The sequence below is a fragment of the Plectropomus leopardus genome, chromosome 12 (assembly GCF_026936395.1).
Source record: "Plectropomus leopardus strain MGB_pleo_1.0 chromosome 12, ASM2693639v1, whole genome shotgun sequence".
Taxonomy (NCBI): domain Eukaryota; kingdom Metazoa; phylum Chordata; class Actinopteri; order Perciformes; family Serranidae; genus Plectropomus; species Plectropomus leopardus.
Window position 1 is genome coordinate 36,445,961 of NC_142187.1, and position 19,352 is coordinate 36,465,312.

Here is a 19,352-nt window from a genome sequence, read left to right on the forward strand (position 1 = left end):
TTTGGTGTTGCTATTTTTCTGATAATTTTTCTTGTAACCTATAAGTTGTAACTTTTTGTGTGTTTTTGAAAAAAAATCAAGCCAGTTTGCTCAGCTTTCAAGGGGTTAATCAGGTGAGGAGAAAAGACTTTAAATTATTGCTGGTTTTGCACACAAAAACAGATTCTGTATGATCCTAAAAAGTGAGAGTCAATAAATCAGTCAGAGAAATCATGAATAAAACTCGACAGTCCTTCACATTCTCGTTTCAGTCTTTATTTTCACAGAGTTTATGAAACGTCAGTCTGAGAAAATGTGACATCATATTTACAGAATTCATTCATCAAAAGCAACAACATGACCGACGGCAGGACAGACGTCCCGAAGACGACGGGACGTCCTCATGTCCTCCTCAGTCTGAGATTAACAGACAACATCTTTACAAGTTTCTGTCCATCAAATGAGACGTCAGGAGACAAGGCTGAGCGGTGTCCTCGTCCAGTCCATCCGAAAAACCTTCTTCCATCATGGAGGTTTTTCTGAAGTTCTGCAGAGTTTCTACAAAATAAAACACAAAATAATATTAAATGAATGTGACCTGAAAGAGATTTAATACAAATCCAGAGACGCACAGAGCAGCGAAAACTCTGCAGGTTTCCAAAATGTGACAGTTTCTGTTTTATTCAGATTCAGACGACATAAGTGAAACTCAAATGACATTTTGAAGAATTTTAAAGATTTATCTTTGAATTAGAATCTTTTCTCTACTCTTATATATATATATACATATATACATATATACATATATGTATATGTATATACATATATGTGTGTGTGTGTGTGTGTGTGTGTGTGTTTACACTGTTATTCTTTTTAGTTTGAGATGAATATTTCATGAGCATATTTTATTTGTAATATTATTTTTTCATTTACAAACACTTCTACCTTTGCAGAACATTTATCATACAGGCACATTTTTAACCCTTTGAAACCTGAGCAAATGGGCTTGATTTCCTTGAAAGGCACAAGAGGAAAAACGCAACTTGAAAAAAATGGCCCAAAAAATTGCAAGAAAAAGATACAAGAAAATTACCTGAAAATAAGCAACAACAACAACAACACCAACAAAAAGAATAGTTAAAAACAAAAACAAACATGAAATGACCTAAACAACGTGCAGAAAAAGTTTCATTGTGTAGAGTAAATATATAGCAAATAGATTTATAAATGAAAGTTTTCCATAGTTTTTGATAATATAAATCTCCCCCAGGTACTTTCTTATTGAGTTTTTTATCATTTACGAGACATTTCTGTTGTTCATTGCATTTTTTTCATCTTTTTTTTTCTTAAATTAAATAAAACCATTTTTTCTCATGTTTCAGCTCGACGCCTGTAAAAGGCATCTGAATACAGCTCAAGAAAACTCATGATGACCCAGGCGATGGGGAATTAAAGGGTTAAAACAGCATCCAAAGGAGACCAGCACCAGTATGACCATAAACTGACTGGGAACTCTGGTTGAAATATCAAAAGCAACATAGAAAAAGTCAACGTTAAACCGAGTCGTGACGTTTTCAGACTTTCAGAGCACAAAGTCGAGGAAGTAATTGTGCGGATCGCCTCAGTGTCTCTTTGCCGTCAGCGGTCTGGACGATCGGGATCAACGGTTAAGTGTCTCGTGGACGTCTTCACGTGTCCTTCCTAGTCAGGAGTTTGAACATTTTACGTTCGGGGTTGCATGTCAGTTTACGCCTGTTTGATGCATTTTGTCTTTTTAAAAATTCACCTCCGTTTTCACAGGAAATGTTCCGTTTCTGCTCATTAGATGCATAAAAGCTTTTTCAAAATAAAATGACAACACCGGTTAAACACCTTGTTTTTACGCTGATTTCCTTTTGTATCAAAAGCTTGTGGTTTGCTTCAGAATAAACCATCAGGCGCTACAATCTGCATTTATACGGAAACCAAACTGCGGGCTCCTGGGTGACAGTCCGGAGTTTGTTGGACCCGTCCGCCGCAGAAACCGACGCCCTTCGGTGGCGTATCGTACCGCCGCGTCGGGCGTTCTTTGGCATCGGTGTGTGACGCCTAAATGACTGACCGGGCAGCGGCGTTTAGAGTTAGGAATGAGAACGAGCTGCTGAAGCTGCTGTTCGGAGAATCGCGTGCTGTGAAAATGTTCGTCACCAGGACAACAGATAAAAAACAAAGAGGCTTCACGCTGAAATCCGATCACCAACCGGAAGAAACGGCGGTCTGATCTGAGCTCACAGAGGAGCCGACAGCCTCCGAGTGGTGTGGTTTGTACTCACACTGACTGATCCACAGACGCAGAGTCAGCAGGACGTTAAAGACGACCGTCTTCACGAAGAGCAGCCTGAGGCCCAGGACGGTCACAGTCATCAGGTTCACCTCAGCATCTGCAGACATCATCATCGTCATCATCATCACCATCACCACAAAGATGAAATCTAAACTCGAGCGGGGTTTCAGTCGGCTGTTTGGTCACTTTAATACGAACCTTGTTCCAGTTTATCTTCACACTTGTCAGATTGTCCTGCAGCTGAAAGAAATCAGACAAACCAGTGATCGTTAGTTATGACCGTCATATTTATTTGTCTCACAAAACGAGCCGCACGTGTTATTAATAACCCTGGTTACCATGGTCACCACAATCAACTGTTTTTCAGATTTAACTTTTGACCCCCATTTTTTTCAAATGAGCTTTTGATTTCAACTTTTTGGTTACTTTTCATAATCGTCCGAAAGCATCTGAACTCACCGCGTCAGTTTTATTATCTGTTTTCCAAATGTATTGGTGATATGAGCGAATATCAGATTGACTTTTATTTTCTGTTCATTTAATGATTTCATTATGGTCAGGTTAAAATGATAAACCAGACGACTCCGCAGAAGTGTTGTACGTTCGTGTTAATGTGGACTGACTGGTTATTTTTTCTGCTTTTCACTGTCATTTATCTCTGTCTTATTTTTCAGTATATCTTTTTAAAAACTTTTCTTCTCTTTTGTTATTGATTATTGTTTTTTAGCTGAGGGGGGTCCGCTGGCTTCTACTGACACTTTTTTTTTAACTGTTATTTCTCAGGATTTTATTGCAGTTTTTGTGTGTGCAAATGAATTCAAACAAGCTTGGGCTAAACTGATTTATATCATTGACAGTTACCTTGCAGGCATATTTCCTTCTCCTCCGGGGACGATATGAAAGCCACCTGGTTGTACAGCGAGTCGTCTGATATGCGGACGGCCTTTGTCTCATTGAAAAAACTTCCGTGTTCGCTCACTGTTGCTTTGTGTCTGCTGAAGCCGGTGGCCAGGCACACCGACGTATTACCCTTTGACAGTTCGTAGTAGGACGGCTTGTACTCCTCATCTGAAAGAACAAAAAACAAAAGGACGACTCATTAACAGAAGAAAAATGTTCACACATCGCTGACTGTCGTTCGAGGTCAGAAAACGTTTTCTGGCTGTTTGATTTTCCGTCCAACCGAAGACTCACAGACACACTGTGACTGAAGGTCGCCCTGAAACATTTAAAACTCGGCTTCATCAAAATGTTTTACAGTAAAAAATCCCAAATCAAATCTTTAATTATTCCTAAACGTCTTTTAGAGGCTCAACTTCAGGTGTGCATTTTTATCCATAAGAATTTTTCACTGATTTTAATGAAACAAGGCACGTCCGCACATGGAACTGCACTTTTTTATTAATTACTCAAAACTGTTTACATTTCATTTTCTTTACACTTTTTTCAGTTTTAAAATTGTATTTCTTTATTTGTTGTATCTACAAAAAGTACTGAACTTTTTTTTTTTTTTTTTTTACACATTTTAAAGTGAGGTCCAACGATTGTATGTTTCCCACACTGAACTATATTTTTAGAAAGTGGATTTTGTTTAAAAAAAAAAAACAAAAAAAAAAACATGTACATCTTTATACATTTTATGCAAATACCAAATTATGGGGTTTGGTATTTTTCTCAGTTTAACTGTGGCAGCATAATCATTTATTACAGAATACAAACAGGTGTGTTTTGTCTTGTGTGGTATTTAGTATTTGAATAAACTTGCCTCTTTCAGACAACATTCATTAATCAATTTAAAAATGTTCCCACATGTCAAAGACAAATAAAATGTGTCCATGTGGAAATGAAACGCACACTTACTTGATAACACAAACACTCTGATTCCAGATCCAAATATGGTTTTGAAGTTATTCACACAGGAGCTAAACCAGTTACCAAAACCAGTACATGGTCCCTCATTAAAGCTGCTCATGATTTATATGACTGCAGGTGGTCTGTACTCTGTTCTAAACCTTTCAGTATTTATCAAATAACTATAAGTCATCAGTCATTTGTGTAATAAATGTCTGGCCTCTTGTTTTAAGTGTTAGTATATATATTTATATACATTAGCATATTGTAAAGAGAATATCAGTGACTTGAAGACAGATGATTGAATGTATTATGTTGTGTATGTATCTAGCTGTTTTAATGGCTTTTTAAATGTATACATGGTGGTATGCAAGTGTATGTTATCTATGTATGGTATCTATGAGTAGAAATATATAGGTGTATGTGTGTACTTAAATATGTACAGTTTTAATATGATTTTATACATTTATTTTCTTTTTATTAGGTGAATTCCATTTACAAATATCTTTCCTCTTTTATTGTAAATTCTGCATTTATTCAGTTGTTAACTGTCAGCGTGAATGTTGAAAAAACTCAAACTCATAACAGCCCTGATTGATTTTTTTTAAATATTTGAAATTGAATCATCTTCAGTTCATTATAGCGTTTAGCTGCACTGATGCCTCAGCAATAACGATAATTATGCTCGACTGACTCGTTTTTTACTTTTATCATTAGTGGAAATAAAAATAGTAATTTACAGCATATACTGTCTTTATTTTATGCAGTCGTGTGATGTAATGTGGTTTGGAAAAACAAAAATCTGCTGTTCTGCAGCGTCTCCGGATTAAAAAATTAGGATGAAGAGACATGATGCAAAGTTATAAAAAAAAAGTTATATCCACAATACCAATGTCACTGAGAGAGATTTGTAAATTACAGTTTGTAGGATTTTGAGATTACATAGTTTGATTTCCATTTTTAATTTTCAAGTTAATGTTCCAGCACCAAATATTAGTTTGGAAACTCCAAATTGTGTCACATATTGTTTTTGTGTTTGACAGTTTCGACTCGTTTAGGTCCTTTAGGATCTTTGTACCTTCAGTCTTCTAGATTTAGAAATATTAAACCACTGAGCCATCCTTTTAGCAATGAGATCCGCAGCATTACATTGAAATGTGAGTGAAATATTAACTAAAGTCTAACACTTACTTGCCATGATAGTAAGTTTAACTCCAGCTCCAAACAAAAATCTAATGTTGTTATTCGCACACAGATTTATCTGGCAGCAAAAACACCAGCGATCAGAGAGAGGGGGATTTTTAAAACATATTTAACAAACATTTTTAATTCCCAGGAAGCCTCATGTGTAATTTTATCTGCAATAAACTCTAAAAATGACCTCCCCGTCTTGTTACTTTCACCAAAAGAAAAAAAATCACTAGTTTTAATAAAAATATGTCCGTCTGCTCAAATAAGTGAGACTCGTGTTACTCTTGACTAAATGTTAACTGTTGGCTTTGCTTACTACTTTACTTTACTTTTTTGAATAAGAAGAGGTACTAAAGACGTAATTTGACATAATGTAGACACTTTATCAGTAACTTTGTTAAACTTCTGTTTTAAGTAGTTGTATTACAAAGATAGCAAAAGTACAAGTTTAAAATGTTACATAAAAAAGCATACACAAAGAAACTGAAATGATTATTTCTAATGATGTGTTTGACTGTAAAGAGCAGACTTTTATAACAATGATAAATGTTATTAAATGGCTGAATATACTGAAAATGCACTTACAGGATGTTACAGTAACTTTGATTCCAGATCCAAACAGAAATTTGTAGTTGTTATTATTCACACAGCAAGTTATCGTCATTCAAAAACTGCAGGAGATCCTTCGTTATACTGACGACACATCTGTTTACGTTTCTATATAAATTTAACAAATCTACATGTTGTGCGTATTGTGATTTATATGAAGAGTGATGTGTGCATACTTGTCTTGATGTATCTGTTATTGTGTTACAGTTATTTTTATGGACATGTGTGAGCATGTGTATACATACACAGAGTATATGTGAACACGCAGTACATTCAGTCCTTTATTACCTGAGTGAGACAGTGCGTGCTTTTTTTGGTCACTCTGTATATTAAACGACTTACACATCACAGGCCATTTTAGTTAAATTGTGTTGTTTGGTGTATTTTAATTCTGACATATTTTACATTAACTCTCGAGGGGTTGAATGTTATTAATAAAAGAAATAAAGAGAATAAGTTCGACTCACTCAGCCACACATTTAATCTGATCCCACGGCCGAACGTTATTTTCCATCCACTTGTCACACAGACATTAACTCCTTCACAAAAACGTGGAAATCAACAGTGCGCCTGCACCGGTGATGGTTTTCATTAGTTTTGAAAGAAATGGCAGTAATTAACTATAGATCATTATCATCACTAATTTTATTTTAATGGTTTCAGAAGTTGCTGAACAGTAACTGATTAAGATGAATCAGAAAAAAACCTGAACCTGAGCTGAAAGGATCTAAAGCATATCAGTGAGAAGTATTCGGCTGCTGTTGGAGAACTTTTTCATAAAATCGAGTGTTTCATATCAGCAGGCATCACTTTTAACCATCTCACTGTCAGTTATTCTTTTTAAAAAGCAGCTGTAAATGTTGATTTAGGGATGTTTTACATTGAAGATGTTAGAACTACATAATTAACAGGCAGTTTTTAATTTAACTGAACATCAAAAATTGTCAGTGGTGAATTTTCTCTCAATTAACTGATCAGTTATTGAAGTAATTGTTTTAACATTACAACCTGATTAACTTTTTTAACTTTGTGCAGACAGATCAGATCAGTTCTGATCATTTATCAGTAAAGAAACTGGAAACTAATAGTCACATAGTTTGATTTTCATGACTCACTTGTTTGTATGATTAAATGGACTCTGCAGCTGCAGCGGCACAAACCCCGGCAGCTCAGATCATCAGTGTTAACGTGATCAACGCCATCCAATGACTCTTACTGCAATATTAATGTTTAATGACTGTTAAAGTTATAAAAAAAAAAAAACTCTGTAGTTTTTAAGATAATATCTGAAGTCTGACGATACTGTAAACCACTTTTCTAAATATGAACTCATCCAGAGTTTAGTTGTGACGTGTGAATGCTAATAAATTGGCTTGACTTCTTTCAAACATATAAGAACGACCATCAACAGAAATGAACCACAAATTAACAAGAAATTTGTTTAAAAAATAAATAAATAAATAAATAAAATAAAATAAATAATAATAATAATACAAAAATGACCTGAAAATTTGCTTAAATTAAGGGGGGGGGAATAAAAAAGGAAATTCTAGATATTTTAAACTCTAGAAATTCTAAATACATAATTATAATAATTAGAAATAAGTAACTAAATCATCCTACCTTTTTTATTTTTTCCTGAAACATTTTTCACTACAGCTTTAAAAAGGAAACCATTTAAACCATTGAATTTAGCCATTTAACCATTTAAACGGACCATTTAAACGGACCTGAGACCAAATAATCAGCTGTTTAATGAATAGAAGCAGACTCACTTGTTTCTGCTGACAGATGAATTCCTGATCCGAACAAGATCTTTCCAGATCCAGTCTGAGTCACACATCAGCGACAGCTGAGACAAAAACGACCGACACTGTTGTCGTCTTCTCACTTTTACCGTCTCTTCTGATTATTCACATTTCAGTCTTCGCCGTGATCATTTCACACTCTGGTTTATGATCTATTTGTATATGTTGTAATGAGTCTTAAAGCTGATGCGGAGGAACAGGATGGTGGTTCACAGCTCTCACTGTAGTATTTTTGTATACTGAGAGTTAAATTTGACCAAAGTTTGTCACAACTCAAACACTTGACATTTGTTTTTGACTTTAGGAATATTTATATTTGATGTAACTGCACAGACATTAAGTAAACTCTCTATCATGTGATTTTGATAGCTTTAGCCTCGATATCATCCCATCCATATCCAAGATAATTGAGATTTTTTTTTTCTAGTTTAACTTTTTTCTTTTTTTTTTTCTTTTTTAAACTTAGTTTAACTCAATAATCAACTGTTGCTGAATTCCAATGTCGTAAAATATCATTTGCCATTTTAACAATGTTATGTTGGACTTTTGTAAACTGTTAGTGAGTCAGCGAGTTTTTCATCATCTGTTCTGTTCACCGAACATAAAATCTTACTGTTTTGTGTTTTGAGCTCAGTTCCTCGTCCAAAGATCAGCCTCCGAGTGCCGTCATTCACACACTGAGACGCTTTAGGCCACAAACTCACTGAGCATCTCAACGGGCAATCCTGGATTCAGGACAATTTTCCAAAAAACACTCATTTATACCTGTAAGAGTTTTGAAAAATATGGTGCTGATTGATCAGTGACTGAGCTGAGGGTTCGTTTGTTTCTGTTCAGATATTTAAAGTCAAAGCTGATTTTTAAAGGTTAACTCTTTAATTGTTTAATCAAACTGGAGGATTTGGGGTTGTATTGACTTCACAAAGCTTTTCTCTGAAGGCCCCAAAATTTGAGGCAAACTGCAGTTTTAAGAGGAGAAAATCCAACAATCTAATAGTTTATTCACATTATTGCTGCCTATCTCCGATGGTTTCCCATTTTATTTTGTCCTGCAGAGTTTGATGTGTTTTATGATGCTCTGTTGAGCACTTTGTGGCTTACTGCAGAAAATTACTTTTGAAACAAAGTTATTGTAATTCTCACACAAACAAACGAACAGATATTAAAAAAGCTTTTGATTCATTCTTACTGGGCTGTATGAGGACTCTAGCTCCTCTTCCAAAGATGAGTTTGCGTGCAGCGTCATTCACACTGCAAATGTCGTCAGCTCAAAAACCACAAAGACTTTTAAAATATTCATTTTTTAACTCCATGAAATAAAACGATCAATCATCTCAAAGATGAGAGTCGATAAGAACATTAACAGCATCTAAATGCCTGTTTGTTTTGTTGTAACATAATTAGTCTGAAATTTAGAGTTTAATAACTGAAATGACGAAATAGTCAAACTTAGACAAAACATACACCTCAGCCAAATCTTATTCATTACGTCTTTGATTTAATCGGAAATGTTCTGCATTAATTTTACTTATGAATTAAACACCAAGGACCGATGCATTCGAGTGAAAACTGCAGTCTTAAATTAGACAGTTGAAGATAATATTAAGTTCAACAGCTCATCAAACCTTTGTTTTAAATGCAAAAAGTACATTTCTGCATGTTTTTTGTTTTTTTTTTTTGGTCACGTGATCTCAATCAAACATTTTGACGAGATGTCCATTCTGCGATCCCGGAGGTCACTGGTCAACAATTCTCTATGTCTTTAACATTTTATCTGTTACATCAAAAACTACAGACGACCTTTTACAGACATTAAATCTTTGCTGACTGCTCTTTTATTTTTGGCAAAAAAAAAGGATCTTGCTGCGTTGGTCCCAGCAGTCAACATCATCATGTTCTCAAAGAGATCGGCATGGGCATGACACTTTTTCTTTGGAGGGGGCTTTCTGTCTTAACTGCCTGTATATGTTATGTTTTTATTTTTTTTCATTATATGTATGTACATATGCATGTATGCTGATATGTGCATGTCTTTATTTATATTATATATGTATAAAATTGTATTTATTCATTTTTTTTACATGCCCATGTGCACATTTCTTGCAGCGCGTATTGTTAGTTTGGGCTGGTTTTTATTTTATCCTTTTTTATCTTAGTTTTACAGTGTTCACGTCATTGTTGTCATTGCTTTTGTTTAAATATGAAAAACTCAATAATAATTAGATATAATAAGATAAGATATAATAAGATCCATGTTGACATGACTCTTTTAACTCCATGTAAGCCCCGGGGGGGAAAAACGCAACCGAAGTGATTTTTTTCACGAGTTCAAAATGAAAAAGGCGCTGGCCAGTTTGGCGGATAAAGAGACTTACTGGTGTAAACTGTCCACTCAGCGCCGGATCCAAACAGCAGTTTGTTGGCTGCGTAATTCACACAGTGTCTGAGTTCAGTCCAAATACACCGGGGAGCAGAATCGGAGTCAACTTAAACCCAGCTGCACTTTGCAATCAAACACTCAGGTAAAATGTGAATTAAGTCACGTTTTTAGGCATAAAACTTAATCTTGACAATTTTGGCCAAAATTCTGTTAAATGTTAGTTCTTAGTTTACTCTCATTATAATAATTAGAAGGTTTAACAGTAACACCTGGTTTAACCTTCCCTTAAACGCCTTTATTATTTCTAAGACAAAATAGGTGATGAATGTGTTTGATTGTTGAAACTAATGTTTAAAATCCAGTTGCTGATTCCTAAAAACAGTCGGTAGCAAATTATTGAACACATTTATATACATAAAGGGCCAGTAGCCACGCTGATCTTCAATATTTGTATGGAATAACTCATTCAGGTAAATTTCTTTCTACTCTCAGAGCAGATTTATGGGTTTTACATGAGCAGCATTTCTTTAAATTCACCACATGTTTGTTCTGTCACAGTTCTGATTTTACTCACTGTTCCTGACGATGAGTTCGGTCCCTGATCCAAACTGGAGTCTTTGGTAATCAGTCGTCGTCACACAGTTAAGGGAGGCTGATCAATAACTCAGAGCCTCCTTCACGAACTTTAATCCAATCATACTTTATGATTTTAATATTGTCTTTTGTATGTTCGTGGTTCTGCCAAAGTTCTGATAAAAAATTGGAAGTACTTACATTTTTAGCCTTGATGTTCATATTTTCTGACAGTAACAGCAGGCTGAACACAGCAAGATTACATTTTGTTCTGAAAAGATTTAAGTTTTAATAAGTTTTACTTTTTTACTCACAGTCAAGGACGATGACTTTAATTCCAGATCCAAACTGCAGTTTTGGGGAACCAGTCATAATAACTCAGAACCTCCTTCACAAATTCTGCTTCTTTCAATTACTTTACTTTTTTAATTCATTTATTTTGTTCTTTTTGCATGTTTGTCATTTTGCTTAAGTAGTTTCTGATGAAAATTTTGGAGGACTCGCATACAAATATTTGTTTATCCTCACATTACTGTTAGATCTTATGAGATATAAGTTTTAATAATTTATATGTTTTTAACAGTTTTGACTCACTGTTCTGGACGATGACTTTAACTCCAGATCCAAACTGCAGTTTTTGGTAACCGCCTGCAGTCACACAGTTCAGTCGGACTGATCGATAACTCACAATCTACATCACAAACACTTAGAGTTTCAACGTCTTAATAACTGCGAGATTTTTCACATCACATCAGCACTGATGAAAACTTTAAAGCTCCCAAAGTAAATCTTTATATTTTTATCTTAATTTTTTCTGCAAAATGTTACTCCTGCAATACAACACCTTGTTCTCATAACTTTTAAAATGATTAAATGTTCAGTTAAAAGGAGAAACATGTTTATATTTATGCCTGTTTATCCCAAAAACTAATTTTACTCACTTTGATGGACAATGAGGTTAATTCCAGATCCAAACTGCAGTTTTTGGAAAGCAGCTCCAGTCACACAGTTTAGGGAGGCTGAACGATTACTGAGACACTTCAGAGGTTTGAAAGACTTCAGAAATACGAGGTTTTATTCATGTTTTCTCTTTGTATGTTTCAGTTTCTTTCTGAAATGGGAGATCTTTTAAAATCTATGAAGAACTGATGTATGGAGGTAATTTAATTTGATGTATTTAGAAACGTGATGAAATTGCTCCTGTGAATGGACAAATTGTCTTTTTGCATTTTGTTTTATTCTTATCTAATAATTTACTTATTCTTAATAATTTCTTTACATGAAATTATTATTATTATTTCATTGTTTTTTCTTTTTGATGTCAAATATAGAAGCATAATAATTAAAGGTAGCTAGCAGAGCTTAAAGAAATAACATTTCCCTTTTAGGACAACCAAAACTTCCAAAAAGTGTTCAGTTACCACGACTGTTAGCAGCTAATATTTCATTTTTGTAAGAGTTGAATCATTGCTTCTCAATATTGTCATCAATAACTTTCCTGCCAGTCAAGTAACTTTATATAATTTATCTAATGCAGCTTTTTATTCCCTCACATAGCAGTGGGAAACTATTAAAATTACAAAAAATAAAAATTACTATTTTAGAATGCTATTTTTTTGTGATTTAATCCTCTGAAACCTGGAATGACCTCAGGTTTTATGTGCTGCGCTCTGACGCTCTTCACAAAAATTTAAGCCTTTGAAATTTGAGCAAATTGGTTTGATTTATTTTGAAAATGCGACTAAAAAGGCAATGAAGCAACTTGACCTGAGATGTCCCACAATTTGCAAGAAACTAGGGAAAGATGACAAAAAAAGACCTTAAACAAAGGATTTAAAAGAGAAAACGAGACATCGGGATTGAGAAATTAGTAAAAAGTTTATAATAATTGAATCAAATACGGAAAATGTCCAGAAAACTATATTTATAATATTAATCATGTAAATATTATTGAGTATTTTATCTTAATATTTACACATTTTTTTAAATCTTTCTTTCTTTCCCGTTTTCTGGGGGTAAATCTCTGGTAACTTTCTAGTAACTCATACCCTCTAACTTCTTCTTGTGTTTTTGAACAATATTAATTGATAAATTAGCTTTGGTTTCAGCTGGTAAATGAGTTGTCGCAGATTGACTCAGTTAGTTTCTGGTTAATGAACATAAACTCTTACTGATTTGTATTTTCAGCTCAGTCCCTCGTCCAAACTTCAGCCTTCCAGTCCCGTCATTCACACACTGAGACGCTTCACCACATAAACTCTGCGGGCGGCTGAATTAAGATTTGATTTTTGACCATTTTAATCCATTAAAAAAATAAAGGCATTTACACCTGCAGAATGTTTTTAGAGTTGTGGATTTCACTCTCTCCTTTAACTTCTGGTGAAAATATTTTAATGTTAAATGAACTCTTTTTTGAATTCGAAAATCAAATGTGATAATTTTGTAATGATTTTGTATATTTGTTCATGTTCACATAAGAGCTGATCAACACTTTGGAGTCACCCATGAAATTCAAGATATTTGTGTTGTATTTTCCTACAGGAGGAGGCTCTTCTCATCACATTTTAATGAATTAAATGACAAGTGTCAGACTGAAATATATATATATATATATTTTTAATAAGTAATCACATTTTTGTCTTTATGATTTAATTGCAATCAGCAGTTTTTACTCACCATCATGGACGATGAGTTTAATGCCAGATCCAAACTGAAGTTTTCCAAAACCGCCTGTAGTCACACAGTTCAGGACGGCTGAGCGATAACTCACAACCTCCTTCACAAACGCCAAGAATCATAAAAACTTAGCAACTACATGATTTTTAAAAATTATTTTGTTTGTGTACATTTGTGGTTTTGCTCAAGAAGCATTTGATAAAATCGTTGGAGTAAATGTAGATGTTCGTATTGTTCTTTTCTGCAATAAGAAATTCTGTGTAATTAGCTTTAATTCTCAGAAGATAAAAGAACATTTAAAGGTGAATTTAAAGGTGTAATTGGTTTAATTTCAATATTAGTATTAAAGATTTGGTGCTAATAAACACATTTTAACAAAAGTTAAATCTGTTCAGTCTGGATGGTTTTTTCGTGTGCAGTCAGATGGTTTTTGTTAAAGTTGATCATTTTGCTAATTTTGGGTGTGATTGTGAGCAATGAGCCCACATGAACTATTTAATCAGTTTTTCAAGAAAACAGTCAGTGATTAAAAAGATTAACCTGACTGCTGATCGCTTTTGTTGTATCAAATTGAGGTGAAGAGAAAACAGTCTGAAAGAATCACTTTTTGTTACAAATAAAGATAAATAAATGAGATTTAACTCACTGCTTTCAAGAATTAACTTGATTCCTCCTCCAAAGTAGAGTTTTCGGAGTCCAGAGTCAGTCACACAGCACTCGGCTGCGAGTCAAAAACTCGAGCTTCATATTTTGTTAAGATAGACTCAAATCTTTGTCATCCATTATTGATCAGATATGAAAAATGTTTTCTTGTTTGTATAATTCTAATCATATATTGTCATTTTCTCTCCTGAAACTTTTTTTCACGGTAAAAAGTTTTGGTTATTAACGTAAACTTTAAATTTCCACAGTTACATTTTCAAAGGGAAACTGACATTTAAAGCTAGAAAAGGTTTATTTTACAGAAGCTGATTTTCTTCCTGATTTGTACAAACAGAATCGATCCGCTGCCAATCCAGTTTTGGCTGGATTTAAATCCTACGACTGATCTCCTGCTAAAGAAGGACGTCTCAAAATATTAACCAGTTTGCACCTGGAAAAAGTCAAATTAAGTCTAATAATAATAATAATAATAATAATAATAACAATAAAGGATGTTCGTGTCTGTAGTAATTTTGTCGATGTTATTTAAACATATACAAAGAACTTGTTTCTTAAAATAATCTCAAGTTCACGAGGATTTCTCCTTTCACCTTCATTATTGTTGTTATTGGTGACGGTGGATGAAAATATTAGCTAGACATGTTTTGCACCAACCCTTTAAATAGTGACTGAATAATTTTTTTTTAAAAAAAGGAAAAACTGCCATTAAAACGACTTTAATTTTAAAACCCTGCATTTTTAACTTTAAAGGTTTTTTTCTGTCACTGAGGCAAAAAACTTATTTGTGTTGAAGGTAATTAGTGTAATTTGGATGACTGGTCTTCTCACAATAACCCTCAAATAAACCAAATGCATTTTTTCTTTAACAAAACCCTGATAATTACTCAAAAGTTTAAATCTTTAGCTCTATAATGGAGAATAATCTTTATATTTAACCCTTTATGACCTGGCCCCAAACCAATTTTTGGGGAATAAATATCTAATTAATGAAAGTTGATGAAGAAAATTCATTTTTGTTTGTTTATTTGTTTTTTAAAGAGGGAGAATTACACGAAAATTATCAAAAACCACAGTGAAATAGCCAAAGAAAAATATATAGAATCATTATATTATATATTAAAGAATTATGTAACAGAACAATATATCGTTTTTTAATTTTATTTTTTGGCTCATTTTCTTGTGTGTGTGTGTGTTTTTGTTTGTTTGTTTGTTTGTTTTTAACTTTTTTTGCTCATATTCAGGTCATTTTTTGTAAATTTTAACAAATTTCTTGCTATTTTTGGGCCATGCCTTCTTAAAATGTATATGGCCTTTTCCCCGGTTTATGAAAGAAATCAAACCAATTTGCTCAGGTTTCAAAGGGTCGAGGGATAAATGAGCATGTTTCTGTTTACCGTGTACAAACCTTTCTGAAAAGATAGTTTACACTTTGACCAAAATGTACAATCTAAGTGGACGTGACGCGAGTCCAGAGTCAGAGATTAGATCAAAGATCGGACGTCAGCTGATAACGTGAGAAAAACAAACTTACTGGATTCTACCATCAGTTTGGTGCCGGAGCCGAAGAGGATCTTATTGAGTCCAGATCCAGTCACACCGTGACAACAACAGCTACAGAAACACTGACCCACAGCTACAATACCTACATGTCTTTAACATCCAAAACTTTTGAATACTTCATTTATGGAAAGGCTACAGAAAAAAAGGACAAAAGGTCACAGCAGAACTGCTACTGCAGATGGTACGCGAGCATTTTTACTTATGAACTATAATGGCCTAATTTTCCAACTCAAACTAATTATGATATGTGACTGCCGTCATCATGATATTAGAATACACATAACAGGATTCATGTTATTCTGGATTTGACTAACCAGAGTGATAACAGGCTGCTGGGTTATTCCTTCAGTCCTCGTTCCCTCCGCTGAAGTTTAACCTTCAGCAGTCCAGTGTCAGATTCTGATAAAGGAACTAAATTATATGTTTATTTTGCGTGCATTTGCTGTTTTTCCAATAACTACCTTTTCAAAAAGTTTAAAAAGTTTCTTCTTACTTGTTTGGACACGCAGAGTCGATCCAGTGCTGAAGAGGAGCTTCACTCCAGCATTCACACACTGGAAACACACTCAGCAAAAACAAATGCAGACAGTCCTGAAAACTATTAAGAATTAAGATTAAGAAACTGACGTATTTTTACATATTAGAAGCCAGTCTGAGGTCAGCGGTCCAACTGTCTGTGTGGAAACACGTTTACTGGGCTGGAATTCAAAATAACCTGTTTTTAAGGTACGCACTTGTGAATGAATTGTTATGAGTATTGTGAGTGTTGTTAAATTTAAAAAATGGCAGAGTAATATAAAACATTACACACACACACACACACACACACACACACACACATATATATATATATATATATTCTAAGAAGCACAAAAGATAGAGAATGTGCAAATCTTACAACGTTTATCATAAACACTAACATTGCAGCTGATGTTTTTTACTCTAAAAACAAAGATTGTTGAATTAAGTTGTGCTTTTTCATTAAAGTTTGGAAACTGACTTACGTAAGGCAACGATCAGTTTTGTGCCGCCACCAAAGATGAGTTTGTAACGCCCGGAGTCAGTCGCACAGTTTGAAAGTCAAATACATAAAACACAAACATCCACTAAAATACGACAGCTGACTGATTCATAAGAAGTCCAGTGAATTTATTGATTTAAATGCTAGAATAATGATTTATATGTGCAGTCCAGAATGTTAACATGTTTTTTATGACATTAGTAGCAATGAAAATAAATGTTTAAAATATGGTTAGATTTTAATTAGACTGTTTTTCTTTTGTATTACCAGAATAAGCAAAATCTCAACTGTAAATTATTTGAATCTTTAGAGAGGCAAATGTTTTTTTTCTAAGGACCTCAGTGATCAGAGGCTATAGTAAATATATATATATGTTTACAATGTAAAACAGATTGTATTTGTATTTATGCACTCATTAAAGTTGCATATCATAATGAAGGTGACTTATTCAAATTTTAAGAGTATGAACGCAGTTCTGAATGAATTGTAATTAAAATAAAATATCTAAAATGTGTGGGTTTTTGTCAAATTTCAATCTGTATGTTTAATCTAATGTGATCTGTTTCCAACATTACGGGCTGGCACCTGTACATGCTGACGATTCATCCATGTTTTTCAAGGTAACGTGTAATTTTGTGGTGGTCATGATATAAAACAAATTATATTTCTGTTGGTTTTATGTTTTCCCCATGATATCTCTCCACTGCTAAGGAACAAAACCTGATGGACTCACGCTCTAAATATACCACATTATACAAATAAACCAGCAGTACTTACTGGCATCAACATGCAGCATGAATCCTTCGGCAAAAGTTATTTTCCAGTTTAACTTTAACTATAACTGCAATAACTAAGTTTGTCACAGCAACAACTTTAATCACATCATCTGCAAACAGCTTAATAACTGACCTTATTCAACTCTCAGCTGTTGCGTTAATGTAGATCTTTTAAATGAGAAACATCTAAATACTTCTCATAAAGTCTGGGAGTTAAATCTCTGACTTTGCTGTAGAAATAAAAGCATTTATTTAAAATCTTGTAGGTGCACATAGTGTTTAAAAATGCTTTAAAAAACTGTGATTCATGATTAGTGTATAAATTAAGGAGGGAAGTGATGGCTATAAATTATGCTTTTCTAAGTTAAAGAGACAGCTTGTGTCTGCTTGTCAGAACAAACTGTAATTGACTTATTGAATATTTAAATTCTGCTCTCTACAGTCAGTTTGGTTCCTTCTCCAAAAACAAGCCTCCGGTTAGATCCTGAAGCAGTCGCACGGTGGATCCGATCGGAACAATAAACCGTTTTCTCGTGTGGCTTCAAAAACACAAACAACTGTTTAAATTTAGAGTCGAAGTCTTTGACCCTCAACAACTAATCAGATTCCTTCCTCAAAAAAATGCTCATCAGAAAACAAGCTCTGTTTCAGTTTTTTTTCTTTCTGGACAAAATCTAAATTTAAAAACAGTGAAGTACTAAATCACGTCATCCGCAAACAAATGTATATGAATACCCGATTCAGCTGTAATTTTCAAATTGGCATTTACTACTGAATAAATAATAGTGTTTTGGGGACCCCCTTCAAAATTTTTAGATTTTATCCTCAACAATTGAACGTTACCGTTACCGTTAATGTTGTCTTCTAAAGTAAACTATATTATGGAAGCTAATAATTTCCTCGAGGCGAGCTGTCCCAAACGGGGTTAAAACAGTCTTGTTTTGAGTTGATGAGGACTGTTTTTTAAATCTGAAAGAGTTTTGAAATGGTTTTATGAGCCTCAAATGACAGAAATCCTCAACATGAACAATTTTATCAGAGTCAAAATATGTCTTTAGATTTGGGATGCAACTAAAATTAGTCGTTTTCCTGTTGAATTTAAAATTTGTTGAAACTCACTGCTTTCAACCGTCAGTTTGGTCCCTTTTCCAAACTTCATCCTCCCAGTTCCCGATGAAGCAGTCACACAGTGCCTCGACTCGAAACATTTACCGCCAGACTGTTTCCTCACGAAGAAACTCGTACATTTAAAAAGAGGCTGATTTTTCCTCAAAGTTTCTGATCCAATCTAATTGAATCTAACTGAGATTGCTTAAAAATAACTGGATTTGAGATTCACTAGATGTGCATCTGAAATATTTTATATCTATCAGGACGCAGCATACAGAAAATGTTATGTTTTAGAAATGGAAATTATAGAAGTGTAATTGAGTTTTATAGATTTTCTGAGTGAAGTAAAGGTTAACCTAGTATTTTTTTATTTGCCAGTGGACATTTCAGCCGCCCAGAATGAAGTGAAACATGTTCAATTAAGATCCAACATTTGTTAAAAATGAGGAAATCAAATGAAGAAACTTACCGGATTCAACAATCAGTTTTGTGCCAGAACCAAAGAGGAGTTTGTCATTTGAAAAGCCAGTCGCACAACAAAAGAGCCGGATACATAAACCCTGCAGTCAATCACTGACTTTTTCCTGATAAAACTATTCCTATAACAAAACTAGTGATTAGTAAAAAAAAAAAAAAAAAAAGATCTTACTGCAAAGAAGAGGTAATATTTTAGAAATGAAATATAACAACATATTTCTGTTAAGTTAAGGTTCAACTATGATATTTTTTTAGTTTTGTTTCTTTGTGATCTCGTCTTTATTTCTTTAAATTTCTTTTATTGCATTTGATCTATTTTACCTTTTTATCTTTTTTGTTTTATTTTATTCATGGT

General features: G+C 33.8%; 1 protein-coding gene across 12 annotated transcripts in view; it reads right to left on the reverse strand.

The window, feature by feature from the left end:
* Nucleotides 1-239: 239 nt before the first annotated feature.
* LOC121951147 (M1-specific T cell receptor alpha chain-like) overlaps nt 240-19,352 on the reverse strand; it is a 35,901-nt gene continuing 16,788 nt past the window's right edge. For 7 of the 12 annotated variants that reach the window (XM_088086050.1, XM_088086045.1, XM_088086046.1 and 4 more), the window contains exons 2-5: nt 3,164-3,370; nt 2,501-2,542; nt 2,294-2,399; nt 240-537 (exon numbers count right to left, since the gene is read on the reverse strand). In XM_088086050.1, the coding sequence (XP_087942176.1) occupies nt 381-537; nt 2,294-2,399; nt 2,501-2,542; nt 3,164-3,370 (512 nt within the window). In that variant the 3' untranslated portion in view covers nt 240-380. Of the gene's footprint in view, nt 538-2,293; nt 2,400-2,500; nt 2,543-3,163; nt 3,371-4,162; nt 5,281-5,344; nt 5,412-5,929; nt 6,323-15,584; nt 15,613-18,529; nt 18,647-19,352 lie in introns of those variants that run through there. The other 5 variants (XM_088086053.1, XM_088086055.1, XM_088086051.1 and 2 more) reach the window with 5 other exon arrangements.